The following is a 20,314-nucleotide window of genomic DNA, read 5'->3' as shown; positions in this document are numbered from 1 at the left end:
AGCTAAGGAGTTGAATTAAAGTTCACATGAATACGGATTGCAAGTAAATAATTCATAATCAATGTTTTTTTGCTTATTTTGACAAAACTAAATCTTATTGGCTACTAAAAATGTATTATTATTTCACTATTTGTATTTCATTACTGAATGAGCCAAAACAAATTATATATAAGGTTTTTCATATATCTTGAACTAGTGCCCTTTAAAATATTTAAAAAAAAAAACCACCTAAATAACATTTCAAGGTGTAATATATACCATTAAATCATAGTACATCAAATCTGGTTGCATACGAAAATAGGTTGAAAAAAATATTCCCTTGAATTTGATAGTTGTAGGTGATAAATCCTACATTTTATTGCCATAACACATTTCTGTTTAATAAACATATGTCTTGGGTAATCCAAAGCACCATTATTTTTTTATTTTGGGATTTCTATAGAATATTTTGTAATCTTGAGGTTACATGGTTACTAATGCTTGTACACAAGTTAAATAAGGGAGACAATTTGATTCGTTAACTTTAAGTGATGGTTATTATCCTTTATACAATGAAACGTTATGTGAATTTTTTTCTATAGTACACAATATTTTGAAAAGTGCAAATTTAACAAGACTAATAGGGGGAAATCAATGGTAGTAATACACCTCAAATGGAAAGAAAGTTCCTTAGTTTATACGCCTTTGAGAAAGTCAAAACAATAAGATTAAATGAAATACGAATTTAATGAAATCATACAATGTAAATCCATACAAAGATTTATTGCCAATACAATTTATGCAGAAGGACAACAAAATTTTTGTTGTCCCTCAATAATCTATATAAACATCCTTGAAGAAGAAAAAGTTGATTTTAAAAAATAAATTATACAGAGTTCCATGGGGTTTCTTTTTCTTGCCTGTTGTGTATTTCTTGCTGCTGGAAAACAACCAAGCAAGAGATGCACATGCAAAGGAACATGAACAAAATATGTAAATGTAAGAAAACTGATAATAATTTCCGTGTGGCAGCAAGTGTCACCCGGGGCAAGAGTGCCAAACTAGGATTTAAATAGACAATTAAATTCAGAATTATTTAATTTCAATTGATTTTATCCTTAATGTAAACTTATTCATTTTATTCATCTAATTGTAATAATAATAATTTGTAATACTTAATAAATAAAGGCAACAGTAGTATACCGCTGTTCAAAACTCATAAATCCATGGACAAAAAACAAAATCGGGGCAACAAACCAAAACCGAGGGAAACGCATCAAATACAAGAGGAGAACAACGACACTACACCGAAACGCAACAGCACACAGAAACGGAACAAGCAACAGACAATACACCACGAGAATAACAAACACAACATCAAAACCAAACACATAAATATGGGATAGACAAGTACCGTGCCACGTCTTATCTCAAAAATAAGAGAAAACAGAAACGACTCAACGTTAAAATGCAACACACACACAGAAACGAACAATATTATAACAATGACCATCTTCCTGACTTGGTACAGGACACTTTTAATGGGGAATAAAAGTGGTGGGTTGAACCTGGTTTTAAGGCATGCCAAACCTCGCACTTTAATGGCACAGTTAAATATAACATTGAAATGAAAACAAAATATTACAGGACTACAATACAAATAAAAAGCAGAACATATTAGACAAAGAAAAGCATGATTAATAGATAACAAAAAGCATCAGGTTTAAAATTCAATACGCCAAAAACGAGTCTAGTCCACACGAGACTCACCAGTGACGAAAAAAATACAAAATTGTACAGCACTGAAGATCAAAAGTTGAAAAGGTTTTGCCAAATACGGCATTGTTTGTATGCCCAGGATAAGAACATTCATATTATATAAAACAATTCACACTATTGCAAACAGTAAATTTTAACAAATGAATATGAAAGAGATATACATAATGAAACTGAAGTAAAAACTAATTACAGAAAACTGATTACAGAAAACTAAACCCGAATACATAACGCCCAGATATACAAGATCGAAAGTGAAAAAAGTACAAAGTTGTACAGCACTGAAGATCAAAAGTTGAAAAGGTTTTGCTAAATACGGCATTTTAATATGCCCGGGATAAGAACACTATTATATAGAACGATTCATGCTATTGCAAACAGTAAATTTTAACAAATGAATGTGAAAGATATATTCATAATGAAACTAAAGTATAAACTTATTACAGAAAACTAAACCCGAATACATGATGCCAAGTTCAATACAGCATAGACACACCAGAATCAGTCCAGGCGTTAACGCAATTAAAAAAATGACGTCACATACGATGGCGAAAAGGCAAACGTTATGCTACATTTGAATTTATAAAATTTAGAAACAGCATGACGTCACACATGAATCCTGGTACTTTTGATAACTATGAAAAACTATAATTTAAAAGTGAGCTAGAATTAGGATTGCTTTAAGATTATATTAAAACTAAATACTGATAATTCATTCAAACAAAATGCATATTGTAATACTTATTAATAGCAATTAACTGTAATATATATATGTCCAGTTTGTTATGAATCCAACTTCAAACGTAATTAATCGTACAAAATTAAATATAGTTAATAAAGGCGGGGATTAATTTTTCTATCCGTAACACCTAAATATAATAAATAGACGTCAACACATTTGACAAAATGAGAAGATGAGAATTACAAATATAACATTAAACATATAAACTAAATACATGAATTTGGGATAAACAAGTACAGAAACACGTCTTATAGTAATACGAATTCACATACAGCAAAACAGTCACAATCGGGAATAAGTCACGTTTGGTAATTAAAAGATAAGACGACATAATGACAAACCACAATCTACCATGTGGTAAAAATGTCCTTAGCTAGTTTGGTTAAAGAGACATCATATGGATCCACCAATTCGTGATGGTGTCCATAAAATTTACGAAGTGTCAATTCTAATCTGTCCTCCTCATAACTTTGTTGGAGCAGTTTCTGCGTAAGGAGCACACTCCTGTATATGAAGTCCGTATAGTGTGAACAAGCACGTGAATAAAGTATCAATTGTGATATGTAAACACCATACGAAGGGGCAGAGGGTATGTTACTGCTAAAAAATGGGAAATTGATAATTGGGAAGTTGAAATCGTCCCTTTTATCATAGATTTTCGTGTGAAGTCGTCCATCTACGTCAATATTTAGGAAAAGATCAAGGTATGAAGCAGTCCTTCTAGTATCAGTAGTATCCTTAATTTCAAGTTCACTAGGATACATGAGATGTAAGTATTGGCTGAAGTATGGGTTGTTCAATGATAAAACATCATCAATATATCGGAAAGTAAAATTAAAGAATTTCGCAAGGTGCCTTTTCTTTTTGTCTTTTAGAAGGTTCTGAATAAATTCTGCTTCATACGAATACAAAAACAAATCAGCCAGCAGGGGTGCACAATTAGTACCCATTGGAATACCGACTGTCTGTTGAAATATAAATCCTCCAAACTCAACAAATATATTGTCGATCAAAAAGTCCAGCATTTTAATAATATCATCTTCAGTATATTTTCTGGAAGTTTCAGTGTGATTCTTTACAAAATATGAATTATTGTATCCCAAAACAAGAAATTTGTATCTACGATTCCCATTTTTATAGAAAAAGCTCTGTTTTATGAGATGGTGAAGTCGATCTTTCAACTGAGCATGGGGAATAGTAGTGTATAGCGTAGAAAAATCAAAAGTTTTTATGTTGCTGCAAAATTGCAAAGATTGTGATCGAAGGTTAAGCAGTAGATCTTTCGAATTTTTGAGAATCCATATCTGTTTAACACCACTGGTAGAATATATCTCCTCACAATTTTTTTGCAGCCCATCTTTAACTGTAGAAAGAATAGTAGTCAATACTTTAGAAAGATGTTTAGTCGAACATTTTGAAGACCCAGCTATGTATCGTTCTTTATATGGAGTTTTGTGTAATTTAGGTATCCAGTATAATGAGGGCAAGTTTTCTTCGTTTTCTTTGATGTTGATACCAAAAGAAAGAAGGACAGATTTATGATTTTGTAATATTTCATCCTTGGTAAATGATGTTAAAGAATATGTAGGATTACCAGTAGTTTTATCAATTCCAAGCTCTGTAGTGAGACATTGCAAATAATGTTTTTTACATATGAAGACAATATTATTGGAGGCTTTATCTGCCGGAACAACGACATATTTGTCATGCAAAGAGGATAAAGCACAACCTCCGGATTCTTGAAAGGGTTAGAAACTCTAGTACTCATGTTACATCGTAGTTTTTGTATGCGCCTCTGAATGCATGATCGAATAGCTTTGATCCATTCAGACAAAGTGTCCAGTTCGGGTTCGTCTGGTTCGCGCTTTACCCATTTTCTTGCATAGTCCTCAACTGCATCCATCAGTAACTTGAAATTCTTTTTCCAGTTGATGGGCTGGAGGATTCTATACTTTGGTCCCTTGGCTAGCAACTCTCTTAGTTGTTCATTGGTAACAATACCAAGGTCACCAGTAATAATATGACCAGCTGGACTATAATTGTATTGAGAAGATGCACATGAGCAATCCGGAGGCTTGGAATTTGTATCTTTGAGGTTAAAAGCCTCTAAAACTCTCTTGTGGTTGAAAATCTTAGATGCAATAGACTTGGTGTAGGTATAAGAAATAACAGGTGTAGCTTTATTTTTGAAGTAATCAGGTATAGTTTTTTGTACTGATTTTTGATGGAAAATATTGCCAATATTTACAGCATCTAAACCTTTATTGGCGAATTCTACCTTAAATCAAAGCCTGAAAGGCTGTAAAAGCAATTGCTGCCATGTTTATGTTTTGGGGACTTTTTTTTCATCCACATATATTTAAGAATTAAACATGACAGGAGTGTTTTCTAGTGAGAATTAAGAAGGTTTTAACTTTATATCAATTAAAGACTTTAGCAGAAAGTCATTTTTAATATGTTTTATATTTCACAAGGAGACGTTTACCAGGCTAAAGTTGGGGTCAAATATACATGTGCTGAAACATATAACTCCAAGAGAAATTATTATGGATTATCCCCTAGTAGTGTTTGTAACTGGACAATAATGTCCTTTATTGATTTAATTTTCATAATTAATTTAAATTTAACACTTCAGTTAAAACATTTCAACTTTCCAGACGCAAATGTTGAAAAACGGGAAAGAAACAAAATATTTTACAAGGCATAAACATGTAAAAAATAAATATATATTTCAGCTGACTAAAAATATTTTCATAATGTTACTTTGTCATCATTTCTTAAAAACTAAGTCCCAAACATTATTGCTCAGTTGATATGTGTCATCCTCATGGGGTACGAGATAACTATAATTATCGTGCAATCCCGAAAAGAGGGGCCATCACAGACAAACATGACATTAAATCGTCATTATACGAACAAGAACAAACAGCTCTAAGTTGCTTTGATATTTATCCAATTTTCAGGAAACATTGTGAAAATGATCTTCAATATTTCGAATTCATGTGAAATAAAATTGCAAACACGGTGGACCGTAGAGGGTCAACAAACGTAGTAGACTCGTTCATTGGAAAGACTAGGATAATGGTTTCATCATTTGTCATGCATACCCAGTTTTGAATATGATATCCAAAAAGGATGTACTTTTTTTAATCTATGAAACTAGAAAATTCCAAATTGTAAATATCTCTTCATCTGGACTTGGCATCTATCACGTTTGGACGGGTCCATTTCATTAGTAAGGTGATCGATAAATCTTACGGAGTTATGGCAAAAAAGGAAAACAAACTTATTGTTGTGTGTTTTTAACAAGGGTTTCGTTCCTCTAAATTATTTGCGCAAACAAATCAACAAAATAGGTCAGTTAACTTTGTCTATTTTTAGATTACAGGTAATCATTTGACACTACGTATAACCTGATAACCTGTGTAGTGATTTTGATTTTACGATAAATTTATGGATGAACGACAATTTTATGAATGAACAAGAGCACCTGACCTCTTTCTTAAAAGAACACCAATTAAACATATAAAACCGTATATTATAAAAGATAATTCAGTCAAATTTTCAATACTAAATCGATCAACAACTGAAATGATTCCATATTTTGTTGAAACATCGTACGAACGGTAAACGGAATCGCAAGTATAAAAATGCATTTTTTTCACTCGGACGTCTATGTTTTTTGATAGTCAAACGGTTGTCCCCCTAAATACAAAAATACATCTACAAGAACGTATGCTGAAACTTCTTAAATCCACTAACGTTTTTCAAAAGTTTCAAGCTACGTATTGCATTAGAAAACATACACAGGTGTTTAAGAATGACAGACCAGGAGCCTGTTTAACAAAATACTATGGCTTGATCTGGGCGGAGTCTCTGATCTGGGTCACAAAGATGGCCATACGCGACGGCATGAAAGCAATTGCTTTAAAAAGTAACGTTTTTCCTCAATATTGGATATAGTCAATACTGGTTTGAATAGTCTATGGTTAGCAATGTCCATAATAATTGCAACTAATCTATACAAAACAGAACGAGAATCAGTAACGGAAGTATTTTTGGCATCTTGAAATAGTAAAGAAAGTTTTGACAATGGAATGGAGTATAATTTAGTTCTAATATGATGAATTCCTAAAGGTTTTTGAACAGACGATAATAGACTATCAATTGTCACGGTGTGTACAGCAGGTGGTATATATTTTCTGTGACCATGACTTCTATTTCGTCGAGCAGAAGTATTAAATAATTTTAATGTATTGACAGTACTACACCTGGGACTAGATAAAATACCTACACCATCAATTTTGTCATTGCATCCATAGGGAATGGCTGTTCCCAACTCTCTAATCCAAAAGTCTTCTCTTAGTAAACGATGTGGTGTACTCAATATGGGGTCATTTGTAGGATGATATATTTTCTCTATAATCCGGACTTTCATTGAAACAATAGAATGGTCTGGCTGATTAAAATGTTTATAGAGAAATTTGTTGTTATTCGGATCATTAACATTTGACCGATGATCATTCATCCTAAAATTGAGTCTTTGTCGAGTTTCCCCGACGTAGATCAATCCACAAAGAGTACATTCAATACCGTAAACAATATTGGAGGCAGTGCAATTCAAATCCTCATGGCTATGTGTATTGTAATTGTTGGTGGTTAAATTACTTTGAAAGTGGGTATCAGTTATTAGTATATCACAGGTTTTACAATTTTTACGGTTACATTTGGAAATAGAGCAATATTGATGGTTGTCATTGAAATCTAAAATATCTGAAAGTTGAACAGTACACGGCCGAATATATTCAAACTTGTCTGAATTTTTATGGCAGTGGCTATTTGACCGGCACCGGCTAAATAGCAAATTTGCTATTTGACCGGCACCGGCAAAATAGCAAATTCGCTATTTAGCCGGCACTGATTAAAACTGTTCATTGATGTGATTAATAGAGAATAAAAAACTTCTCAATTATAATTTAAAACAATTTTATCACAATATCAAGCATTAAAAATATAGAACCATAAAAAATAAAATATTGAAGATGTAATTAATTTATAACTTTATAATATCAATTAAAAGTATGAAAACACATTTATATGTACATTAATTTACTAAATATATCGTTTCTAAGATATTTATAAAAATGTCCAAATCTGTGTAAAATATCCTGCCATGCGATAAAAATAGTGATTTGTAAAACTACGTACATCATAAAAAATACAATATTAAAGTCAGGAACTGTAATTCAGTGGTTGTCATTTGTTTATGTGTTACATTTGTTTTTCGTTCATTTTTTTACATAAATAAGTTAATTAGTTTTCTCGTTTTAATTGTTTTACATTAATTGTCTTATCTGGGCCTATTATAGCTGACTATGCTGTGTGTGCTTTGCCCATTGTTGAAGGCTGTACGGTGACCTATATTTGTTATTGTTTGTGTCATTTTGGTCTTTTGTGGATAGTTGTCTCATTGGCAATCATACCACATCTTCTTTTTTATATTTGCTACGAATTTCAAAATGACACATGATTTAACATTTGCAATTGTTACAAAACCATTTTTTTGCCTTTGAAATGTTTTTTAGTCTAGCACAAGATAAATGTTACCGCCACTCCAAACATGAACTACTCATTACACTGGCTTCCTTTGAATCTGCACCATATGTGCAAATGTTGCATATGTAGATAGGGTTCCTTTTCTTCTCTTTATATACGCCCTTAATAGCTTCCCATGCATCTTTTTGACAATACTTTTTGATTAAATCAATGTTCACAATTGAGTCCAAACAAGAGGCAGTTAAAAGTTCAGGTCTTGCTTTAACTTGTTCTCGTTATTGAAATGTTGTTATTACCAGCATGTTTGGATAGTATCCAGTTCTAGTAAGCTTTGTAAAAAAAAAATCCATTTTTTCCGTTTTAATAATTTTAAATGGACTTAGATTTTCTGCCAGGAAGCAACACATTTACTCTGTGATTAAATTTTTTAAAATTTAATGACTTTCTTATCTTTTTTCTAATTAGTACGAAACTTGGACAGAAGCTTGTTTATGATCAAAAGTTAGTATCTAGAAGGAAATTTTGTTAATTAATATTTTGTACCTGTGTATCTATATTTTTCTTATACATTAACATTTTCTTCCAGTTAAGTTTTTAAAACATTTATTAGATTCATAAACTATCCTGGATATTTACCAAACTTCGACAGAAGGTTCTTACAATCAAAAGATAGTATCAAGAGGAACATTTTTTTTTGTTTTTTCCTCGTTTTTGTTGAGCCTGCCATTTACAGCAAAAGAAGGCGAGGCACTGGGTTCCGCGAAAACCTTACATTTTTTTTTCTAAATGAGAGTTACATTTTTATTTTTAGAATATTTTTAATTTGAAAGTTAAAAGATTTTTTATTATACTGTATTTTTAATGCTTGATATTATGATAAAATGATTTTAAATTATTATTAAGCCTTTTTTATTCTCCACTAATCATATCAATGAACAGTTTTATTCCGTGCCGGCTAAATAGCAAATTTGCTATTTTGCCGGTGCCGGTCAAATAGCAAATTTGCTATTTAGCCGGTGCCGGTCAAATAGCCACTGCCAATTTTTATAGTACAATGAGGATTCAGAAGACTGCACATGTGTCATTTTCATAACATCATTTAAGATGATCCTGGGGACACCTAATAAAATCGGTGTTGTTGATTGTGTCCTTGACAACAGCCGATTGACACCTTTTTATCCTGGGCGTCGTGTCATCCAGTATAATATTATTTGTTCTACTAGTTTTCATGCTGTTAGCTAGGCTACCGGACTGGTAGAATCCTCGGGGACAGATTGTCCACCAGCAGAGATTCCGGTCCGGTGGTGATATGCTGTTAGGCTACCGGACTGGTAGAATCCTCGGGGACAGATTGTCCACCAGCAGAGATTCCGGTCCGGTGGTGATATGCTGTTAGGCTACCGGACTGGTAGAATCCTCGGGGACAAATTGTCCACCAGCAGAGATTCCAGTCCGATGGTGATATGCTGTTAGGCTACCGGACTGGTAGAATCCTCGGGGACAAATTGTCCACCAGCAGAGATTCCAGTCCGATGGTGATATGCTGTTAGGCTACCGGACTGGTAGAATCCTCGGGGACAGATTGTCCACCAGCAGAGATTCCGGTCCGGTGGTGATATGCTGTTAGGCTACCGGACTGGTAGAATCCTCGGGGACAGATTGTCCACCAGCAGAGATTCCAGTCCGGTGGTGATATGCTGTTAGGCTACCGGACTGGTAGAATCCTCGGGGACAGATTGTCCACCAGCAGAGATTCCGGTCTGGTGGTGATATGCTGTTAGGCTACCGGACTGGTAGAATCCTCGGGGACAGATTGTCCACCAGCAGAGATTCCGGTCCGTTGGTGATATGCTGTTAGGCTACCGGACTGGTAGAATCCTCGGGGACAGATTGTCCACCAGCAGAGATTCCGGTCCGGTGGTGATATGCTGTTAGGCTACCGGACTGGTAGAATCCTAGGGGACAGATTGTCCACCAGCAGAGATTCCGGTCCGGTGGTGATATGCTGTTAGGCTACCGGACTGGTAGAATCCTCGGGGACAGATTGTCCACCAGCAGAGATTCCGGTCCGGTGGTGATATGCTGTTAGGCAACAGTTTATTTCCAGTTCGTACTAGACCGTATGAGTATATGCATACGGTCCATACCGTACCTGTACGATCCAAATACTTATATGGTCTGGAATATATATACATCGAAGAAAATATAAAATGAATTTGTACCTGCTACATTAATTTTACAGATATAGATTTCGGAAAACCTCGCTTTTCATCCTGTTTCTAAACCCTTACAAATAAACAATTTGTACGATATGTATCATTTTAGAGTAAGAAAAAGATTTTTTTTTGGTTATATTTTAGCCTTAACTTGAATATGAAGATTATCTATGGTGATATTCGAAATATGACCGTTTGGTATCTTTCACATCTCCTTTTGAATATACCATAGATCACTGTTTGGGAAGCTACAGTTTAATTTTTAACTTGATACAACAATCACTTTTTCGTTGTTTTTTTGTGGCATCTCATATATTTTCATGTGACATCAAAATTAAAAAAAACCAGCTGTGATGTTCAGTAATGGTGGACAAATAGTGACAAGGCAGTGAACATACAAAATAAAACCCACCAGAAATGTGTGATAGCCAATTAAGAACAAATACAGTTAATTCCTTCTGTATAATTATATACTGTAAATCTAGAAATTATTGTGTGCATTTATCATTGCGATAATGTCATTTTAAATAAAATTTGATTTTAATTTTTTGTGATATTGAGAAAACTCCTCTTCAATACATAGAAAAAAATATTGCGAGTTTGAATTATTGCAAATATAACCCTTTATATTTTTCGCAATAATTAAACAATCTCAATAATTTCTGAAATTTACAGTATATGAAATTGTTTGTCCCAATATCGGCATATATTCAACCGTTATGTATAATTAGAATCTTGATTGAGGACTGTATCATACAGACTGGTAGGTAATTTATGATTTTATTTTGTACATGTTTAGGTTATAGAATCCTGAGAACCTATACCATGTGAAACTTGTTACCAGGGGAAATAAACACTAAAGCTGACATATGGTGTTACAACTGTGATGAAAGATATTATATCCATCATAAAAGATTGATTTTTGTGCCACATCAATACTAAAAGTTATAAACCATCCTTCCCAGTGATCAAAATGGAATGTGATAAACATGGTCAACAGCTCATTTTGTACTGCCCCAGTCATTTAATGCCGTGCTGTGATGAATGTATTTCAACCAGTCATTCAAAATGTACGGGAATAAAAAGTTTAGCAGGTATCGTGGAGAAAACCAAAATAGAAAAATCCAAAGAAAATGTAGAGACAAACATCAATTCTATCCTATCTTTTTTGGAGAAATTAATAAACCACAAATCAAAAAAAATCAAAACAGGAGAAAATAATTATAAAGGCATACACAAATCAATTAAAGTAATGAGACAGGAAATAAATAAACATTTAGACCACCTGGAGACGAAGTTGTGCCAAGAAACAGATACCATTTGGAATCAGGAAAAATCTAAAGCAAACGATTTTTTGGATGAAATTAAAGGTAAAAAAACAAATTTGATGGAAATGAAAAAACAATTACTAACTGTCACTTCACAAACTTCTAAACTACAATCATTTCTAGGTGTACATAAAATTGAACAACAAGTACACCAATGTCAAAGATTTGTTGAACTTCTGGAAAATGATGAAAGAGCTAGCGAATTTGACATTAAAATGAAGCAAAACAGAGAAATAGAAAACATACTTAAAAAGTTAGAATCATTGGGTGAAGTAATGATTGTTAGGACAGAAGTAGCCATGAAAATGGAAATAAGTGTGGGAACAGATCCACAAGTAGAATTACAAGAACAATCCAACATAAACAACATGACAATGAATATAGAGACAAAGATAGAGATCAACATAAAAAAGATTATTAGTGACATGATTTGTCTGATGGATGGAAGAGTTATAGTAGTGGAAGATAGGAGTAAAGTTTACCTACTTACTTCTGATGGTAAACTACAGAAACAGTTACCTATACCTTATGGAGCCTGGAGTGTTACACAGATCAATCAGAACACTATAGCCATAACTTATCCTATTGAGAAAGTCATTAAGATCTTCAATATGGAGAATGAAACAGTTACCAAAGTTATCACCTTAGACAAACCATGCTTTGGGTTATCATTCTCCAATAATTCTCTGGCTGTAGGTTTGAGAAATGATGAAATCCGTATTATAGACTTGGAAGGAAATACACTGAAGTCAATACAAGTTGAGAGTCAAACATACCTGTATCAGCTTGTTTACTGTAATGACAGAGTAATCTATAGTGACGATAATGGTAAAGCAGTATACTGTTATGATGGATCAGGTAAACAGATCTGGCAATATACACAGGATTTAGAGGGACCAAGGGGACTTTGTACAGATACTTATGGTAACATCATTGTAGCAGACTATCAATCTGATAGTATACTAGTGATATCAAAAGATGGACAGAATAGTAAAGTACTGATTAGTAAAGAGGATGGACTGAATCCAAGGTGTATTTGTTTTAAACATAATGAGTCTTCAGGTTTTATTTCTGATAAAACTGGTACATACATGGCAAAATTTAACTTATCTTCTGGATAACATACACATTTGGGAATCTAATAGATTTTGGTTTTCTGTGAAAATGTCAAACCTTATTATAAATAATGGTGATATTCAAAAGTGTGTAAATTAAATGTGAGAAGTTATGTAGACGAGTGTATAGATGTATGTTTTATATAGTGTTGTTTGGTTACTGTATAATTAATGTTCAAGTCACATATCCTTATATTCCTAAGTGGTAATATTTTGAGTGACGAATGAATGTGAGAAAAAAAGAAGACAAGTGTATAGATGTATGTTTTTATTGTGTTGTTGGGTAACTGTCTATTAAGTCGATGTTAATATCACATAGCCTTATATTCCTAATTGATGATGTGTGTTGAGAAGTTCAAAGTAATTAAAGAGAAAATATAGAGAAGTGTATAAAGGTTTATTGTGTTGTTGGGCTACTGTCTATTTTATTCTGTAGTAGTGAATCTGATGTACAGTAGATGTCGTTAGTTTATGTAATGTATACATGTTTTTCGTTTCTCATATTTTATATAGACAAGACTGTTGGTTTTCCCGTTTGAATGGTTTTACACTAGTTATTTTGGGGCCCTTTATAGCTTGTTGTTTGGTGTGAGCCAAGGCTCAGTGTTGAAGGCCGTACTTTAACCTTTAATGGTTAACTTTTATAAATTGTTATTTGGATGGAGAGTTGTCTCATTGGCACTCACACCACATCCTCCTATATCTACATATGGTGTGAAGAAAATGTAGGCAATATGCTTTTATTGTATTGTTGTATTACTGTCTAATCAATGTTCACATCAAATATCCTTACTAGTATATTCCTAAATGGTGATATTTAGTGTGAAGTTTGAATGTGAGAGGTCAAGTGCTTTAATGTATGTCTGTACTGTGTTGTTGTGTGACTGTCATTTAATTTTTGTTTCAAATATCCTCGACAGTGAAAATATTGCCTTGTGAAAGAATTTAAAAAAATATATATATAGATAATCATGATACTGCGGATTCATTTGTTTTCTTGGGTATCAATTTTTGTGGATTGAGGAAAACTTTTTTGTAGATATTTGATTTCATGGTTTTGCCAATCTATGCATAAAAAGCCTTAGACAATTTGTAACTCCTTGAGCATTTGAATTCACCGTTAACCTGTACCTGCAAAACCTACCAAAATTGGTATTCAATAAATAATAATGAATCCACATGTCTATCATTTAGTATAAATAACAGATAGATTTCATGTCTACGTGAAAAGGGATGCTGATAGTATATCACCACCAAGAAAAGTGTCCTCCTTATAATTTTGAAATTAAGACTGTCATGAGAATTTCTAATTTAAAAGATGAAAAAAATAACATTGGTAATTATTGAAATTTTCTTCAGTAAAATTGAGTTAATCCATAAATTTGGAAAAAAATCTTCAGAAACATTCATGTATCATATATATCTGCAGGTATTGTTAAACTATCAATGAGGGATGTTTTTTGTGTTTATATGAAGTTTGATTCATGACAGTAAGGATATAAATCTTTAAAAAGTGCAACACTGTAGAATCTTCTACTATTTAAGTTATCCATAATGTTGACAAACAAACCTACCTTTCCTATAAGTGGTTTTCCTTGACTATCCTTGATAAATATGTCCATCTTTATTCCTAAGTCAAATGGTCCATAATTCCCAGGGGACTTATTACTTATACCTGGATCCTACAAAGATAAATATGTCCATCTTTATTCCTAAGTCAAATGGTCCAAAATTCTCAGGGGACTTATTACTAATACCTGAATCCTACAAAGATAAATATGTCAATCTTTATTCCTAAGTCAAATGGTCCATAATTCCCTAAGGACTGATTACTTATACCTGGATCCTACAAAGATAAATATGTCCATCTTTATTCCTAAGTCAAATTGTCCATAATTCCCAAGGGAATTTTTACTTATACCTGGATCCTACAAAGATAAATATGTCCATCTTTATTCCTAAGTCAAATGGTCCATAATTCCCAGGGGACTGATTACTGATACCTGGATCCTACAAAGATAAATATGTCCATCTTTATTCCTAAGTCAAATTGTCCATAATTCCCAAGGGCATTTTTACTTATACCTGGATCCTACAAAGATAAATATGTCCATCTTTATTCCTAAGTCAAACGGTCCATAATTCCCAGGGGACTTATTACTGATACCTGGATCCTACAAAGATAAATATGTCCATCTTTATTCCTAAGTCATATGGTCCATAATTCACAGGGGACTGCTTACTTATACCTGGATCCTACAAAGATTAATATGTCCATCTTTATTCCTAAGTCATATGGTCCATAATTCCCAGGGGACTTATTACTAATACCTGGATCCTACAAAGATAAATATGTCCATCTTTATTCCTAAGTCAAACGGTCCATAATTCCCAGGGGACTTATTACTGATACCTGGATCCTACAAAGATAAATATGTCCATCTTTATTCCTAAGTCATATGGTCCATAATTCACAGGGGACTGCTTACTTATACCTGGATCCTACAAAGATTAATATGTCCATCTTTATTCCTAAGTCAAATGGTCCATAATTCCCAGGGGACTTATTACTAATACCTGGATCCTACAAAAATAAATATGTCCATCTTTATTTCTAAGTCGAATGGTCCATAATTCCAAGGGGACTTATTACTGATACCTGGATCCTACAAAGATAAATATGTCCATCTTTATTCCTAGGTCAAATGGTCCATAATTCCCAGGGGACTGATTACTTATACCTGGATCCTACAAAGATAAATATGTCCATCTTTATTCTTAAGGTGGTATGTGTGTCTTCCTCCATCTTGGATTGTAAAAAACAGAGAACCAAAGGTCCATATTTTCTATCAAGTAAGCAAAATGTGATGCAGGAATGCAGATATTTAATGTGAATTTTCTTTTAAAAGAACCAATTTATAAGAATATAACTTACAAATATTAATATTTTACCAAATGTTGATTAGTTTTGATTATTTTTATTTTTTTTAAATTGGCATTTCAAGGGGAGGTAACTCTAAAACAGTGCATTTTCTGAAGGATTCTACATGAAATTTTCCTATTTTGTATTTTAGCCGGAAAAAACGTACGGTGACCCTATCTTTCCTTTTGATATTCTCAAAGCATTGTCTGAAAGCTATCTTTTCCTTAAACTATTCTATCATTTTGTTTAGTTTCTAATCACAAAATGGTGTTTTTTCCTGTATAATCCATACAAAATGTGTCATTTTGTCACATCCTGTAGCTTGAGAAAATGCACGATGACCTATCATTTTTATTATATTTTTCAACATATATCAATAGATACTACGTTTTGGCAAAGTATGAACAAATTCTATCATTTTTATTTTAGACTCCCATACCACCTTACGTCATATGGTTCATAATTCCCTGGGGACTGAATACTAATACCTGGACCCTACAAAGATAAATATGTACATCTGTATTCCTAAGTCAAATGGTCCATAATTCCCATTGGACTTATTACTTATACCTGGATCCTACAAAGATAAATATGTCCATCTTTATTCCTAAGTCAAATGGTCCATAATTCACAGGGAACTTATTGCAAGTGCAACAATGTCTACACAAGGGACTACATTGGTAGAAAAAATATAGGATGGGAACTATATGCTTTCAAAGATATTTGCTATTCTAGAAAACAATTGAGAAGTTATTTCCTCTTCCTACAACATTAATGATATAATTCATCTCTTTTTTTGTGTGCAAAGTATTGACCATTGCAGGCATATCACCAAATTCTTTACCTACCATAATCATTATATAATGCATTCCTTTGTTATGTAAAGTGTTGACCATTGCAGGCATATCACTAAATTCTTTACGTACCATAATCATTATATAATGCATTCCTTTGTTATGTAAAGTATTGACCATTGCAGGCATATCACTAAATTCTTTACCTACCATAATCATTATATAATGCATTCCTTTGTTATGTAAAGTATTGACCATTGCAGGCATATCACCAAATTCTTTACCTACCATAATCATTATATAATGCATTCCTTTGTTATGTAAAGTGTTGACCATTGCAGGCATATCACTAAATTCTTTACCTACCATAATCATTATATAATGCATTCCTTTGTTATGTAAAGTGTTAACCATTGCAGGCATATCACCAAATTCTTTACCTACCATAATCATTATATAATGCATTCCTTTGTTATGTAAAGTGTTAACCATTGCAGGCATATCACCAAATTCTTTACCTACCATAATCATTATATAATGCATTCCTTTGTTATGTAAAGTGTTGACCATTGCAGGCATATCACTAAATTCTTTACGTACCATAATCATTATATAATGCATTCCTTTGTTATGTAAAGTGTTGACCATTGCAGGCATATCACTAAATTCTTTACGTACCATAATCATTATATAATGCATTCCTTTGTTATGTAAAGTGTTGACCATTGCAGGCATATCACCAAATTCTTTACCTACCATAATCATTATTTAATGCATTCCTTTGTTATGTAAAGTGTTGACCATTGCAGGCATATCACCAAATTCTTTACCTACCATAATCATTATATAATGCATTCCTTTGTTATGTAAAGTGTTGACCATTGCAGGCATATCACTAAATTCTTTACCTACCATAATCATTATATAATGCATTCCTTTGTTATGTAAAGTGTTAACCATTGCAGGCATATCACCAAATTCTTTACCTACCATAATCATTATATAATGCATTCCTTTGTTATGTAAAGTGTAAACCATTGCAGGCATATCACCAAATTCTTTACCTACCATAATCATTATATAATGCATTCCTTTGTTATGTAAAGTGTTGACCATTGCAGGCATATCACCAAATTCTTTACCTACCATAATCATTATATAATGCATTCCTTTGTTATGTAAAGTGTTGACCATTGCAGGCATATCACCAAATTCTTTACCTACCATAATCATTATATAATGCATTCCTTTGTTATGTAAAGTGTTGACCATTGCAGGCATATCACTAAATTCTTTACCTACCATAATCATTATATAATGCATTCCTTTGTTATGTAAAGTGTTGACCATTGCAGGCATATCACCAAATTCTTTACCTACCATAATCATTATATAATGCATTCCTTTGTTATGTAAAGTGTTAACCATTGCAGGCATATCACCAAATTCTTTACCTACCATAATCATTATATAATGCATTCCTTTGTTATGTAAAGTGTTGACCATTGCAGGCATATCACCAAATTCTTTACGTACCATAATCATTATATAATGCATTCCTTTGTTATGTAAAGTGTTGACCATTGCAGGCATATCACCAAATTCTTTACCTACCATAATCATTATTTAATGCATTCCTTTGTTATGTAAAGTGTTGACCATTGCAGGCATATCACCAAATTCTTTACCTACCATAATCATTATATAATGCATTCCTTTGTTATGTAAAGTGTTAACCATTGCAGGCATATCACCAAATTCTTTACCTACCATAATCATTATATAATGCATTCCTTTGTTATGTAAAGTGTTGACCATTGCAGGCATATCACCAAATTCTGTAGAATATGTGAAATCTTTCTTGCTGTCCATATAGTCTATATCATTCCACTGGACATCCTGAAAAATAAATCAAGTCAAATTAATTTTTTGATGGATTTAATGTGGTTTTATCACAGATTACATACAAGCTTGAAAATTGATACTTAGTTGAACATTTATTTTTTTTAGATCATCTGTATATACCAAATCATTGAAAATTGTTGATGCAGCTAAAGTGAATAATTCTTTTATATATCTGAATAGTTTATTTATAATATTTATGTATATTTGTATCTATATAGGTAAAATGTTGTAATAACTATTAGAAATATTGTCATTCAAATTAAAATCAAACTTCACTTTATCATATATCTGAAGTAAAATTTGCTGATCAGTGAATGTGTTTTATGGCTATATTATTTTGCTACGTTGCTGTCACATTGACATTTTACCAATATCATCTTGTAATCATTGTGATAAATGAAACTGGTTTCAAGATGGAAAGTATATTTAGTATTTTACCCAAAACATTAGGGATGATAAGGAATAAAAATAGGATGTTGCTCATATTTACTAGTATATAATTCAATGACCTTTGATCTTGCTATAGAAGCATTCATAATTACCTGAGGTATACCAGCCTGTCTGTTTTTTTCTACTACAGCAAGTGTCTCATTGGCTGTTTTGTAGCCCCACCTACACAGATGAAATCCTAAACTCCAATACGGTGGCATAAATGAATGACCTATGACCTCTGTGTATTGCTGTATGACCTCCCCAGGAGTAGGTCCCATGAAGACATACAGATCTATAATTCCTCCTATAGTTCTCCATGTTATAGCTGGGGCTGGTTGTAATATCACATCTGAAAATACATAATAATAACTTATTATTCCTCCTATAGTTCTCCATGTTATAGCTGGGGACGGTTGCAATATCACATCTGAAAATAAATAATAATAACTTATAATTCCTCCTATAGTTCTCCATGTTATAGCTGGAGCAGGTTGTAATATCACATCTGAAAATAAATAATAATAACTTATTATTCCTCCTATAGTTCTCCATGTTATAGCTGGGGCCGGTTGTAATATCACATCTGAAAATAAATAATAAAAACTTATTATTAAATATTCAAAAGAAACCAACATATTGGTTCATTATCACTGAAAATATATATTTGTTTAGGGGCAATCTGGAGAATGCCTCTGGGTGCTGAAATTTCTCACTGCATTGAAGACCTGTTGGTGACCTTCTGCTGTTGTCTTATCTATTGTCGGGTTGTTGTCTCTTTGACACATTCCCCATTTCCATTCTCAATTTTATAAGATAAACTATTTGCCCATAACTTTCAATATTTCGAAGTGACTAATAAGGTCTAATTTGTAAATTATTAATGAAAAATGTATATAAGGTATGTTAAATCATGTCAGTCCAGCAGGACGTTCTACTGAGCTGTTGATACCATCCTTGAATTTCATCTATTACAATAGAGTTACCATATAAGAATTGTTGTAAAATGTTGTTAAATTTCATTTTGTTATATTATATTGTTTATAATTTATAAGGTTGTAAAATATAGTAACTGTTTATGCTCACATGATGTCTCTACTATAAACAAATATTTTTGATAGTTTTACTTATACATGTGTTTCAGCTTGTTTTTGTTTTTTTAGATGAGTCAAATTTTATTTTTATGCACGGTTTGCAATTAGATATATCTTGCTGTCAGTATTTAAAAGAGTGGCCTTCTTTTACTTTAAGGGTCCCTATACTTTAGAGTTAGGGTTCAGTCATGGTTATGGTTAGGTGATGTTCTAGGTTAGGGTTATGTTTTAGGGTTTGAACTATTGTTAGGATTAGGTATGGGTTAGGGTAAGGTTTAATTTGGAGTTAAAGATAGTTTAGTATACCTCTATATGGTTTGGGAACTCTAAAGTTAAAGACGGCCAAAACATTGGATATTTTTCAAAGGAGTAGGTCCGGTAAGGACTCATTTTGGCCTCAAATTTCAGTTTCATCTGACCAAAGATTTTGACCACTTTTTAAACACTTATGTGTCTA

General features: G+C 32.7%; 1 protein-coding gene across 3 annotated transcripts in view; it reads right to left on the bottom strand.

Annotated features, from left to right (window-relative positions):
- LOC134726038 (lysosomal alpha-glucosidase-like) overlaps positions 1 to 20,314 on the bottom strand; it is a 70,228-nt gene that overhangs the window by 40,400 nt on the left and 9,514 nt on the right. For all 3 annotated transcript variants that reach the window (XM_063590412.1, XM_063590409.1, XM_063590411.1), the window contains exons 6-8: positions 18,877 to 19,115; positions 18,200 to 18,328; positions 14,287 to 14,394 (exon numbers count right to left, since the gene is read on the bottom strand). In XM_063590412.1, coding sequence (XP_063446482.1) covers positions 14,287 to 14,394; positions 18,200 to 18,328; positions 18,877 to 19,115 — 476 coding nt within the window. The remainder of the gene's footprint in view (positions 1 to 14,286; positions 14,395 to 18,199; positions 18,329 to 18,876; positions 19,116 to 20,314) is intronic.

The sequence above is a fragment of the Mytilus trossulus genome, chromosome 7, assembly GCF_036588685.1.
Source record: "Mytilus trossulus isolate FHL-02 chromosome 7, PNRI_Mtr1.1.1.hap1, whole genome shotgun sequence".
Lineage (NCBI taxonomy): Eukaryota > Metazoa > Mollusca > Bivalvia > Mytilida > Mytilidae > Mytilus > Mytilus trossulus.
The sequence above is the reverse complement of the archived record's forward strand: the minus strand, read 5'-3'. Positions and strand labels throughout refer to the sequence as shown.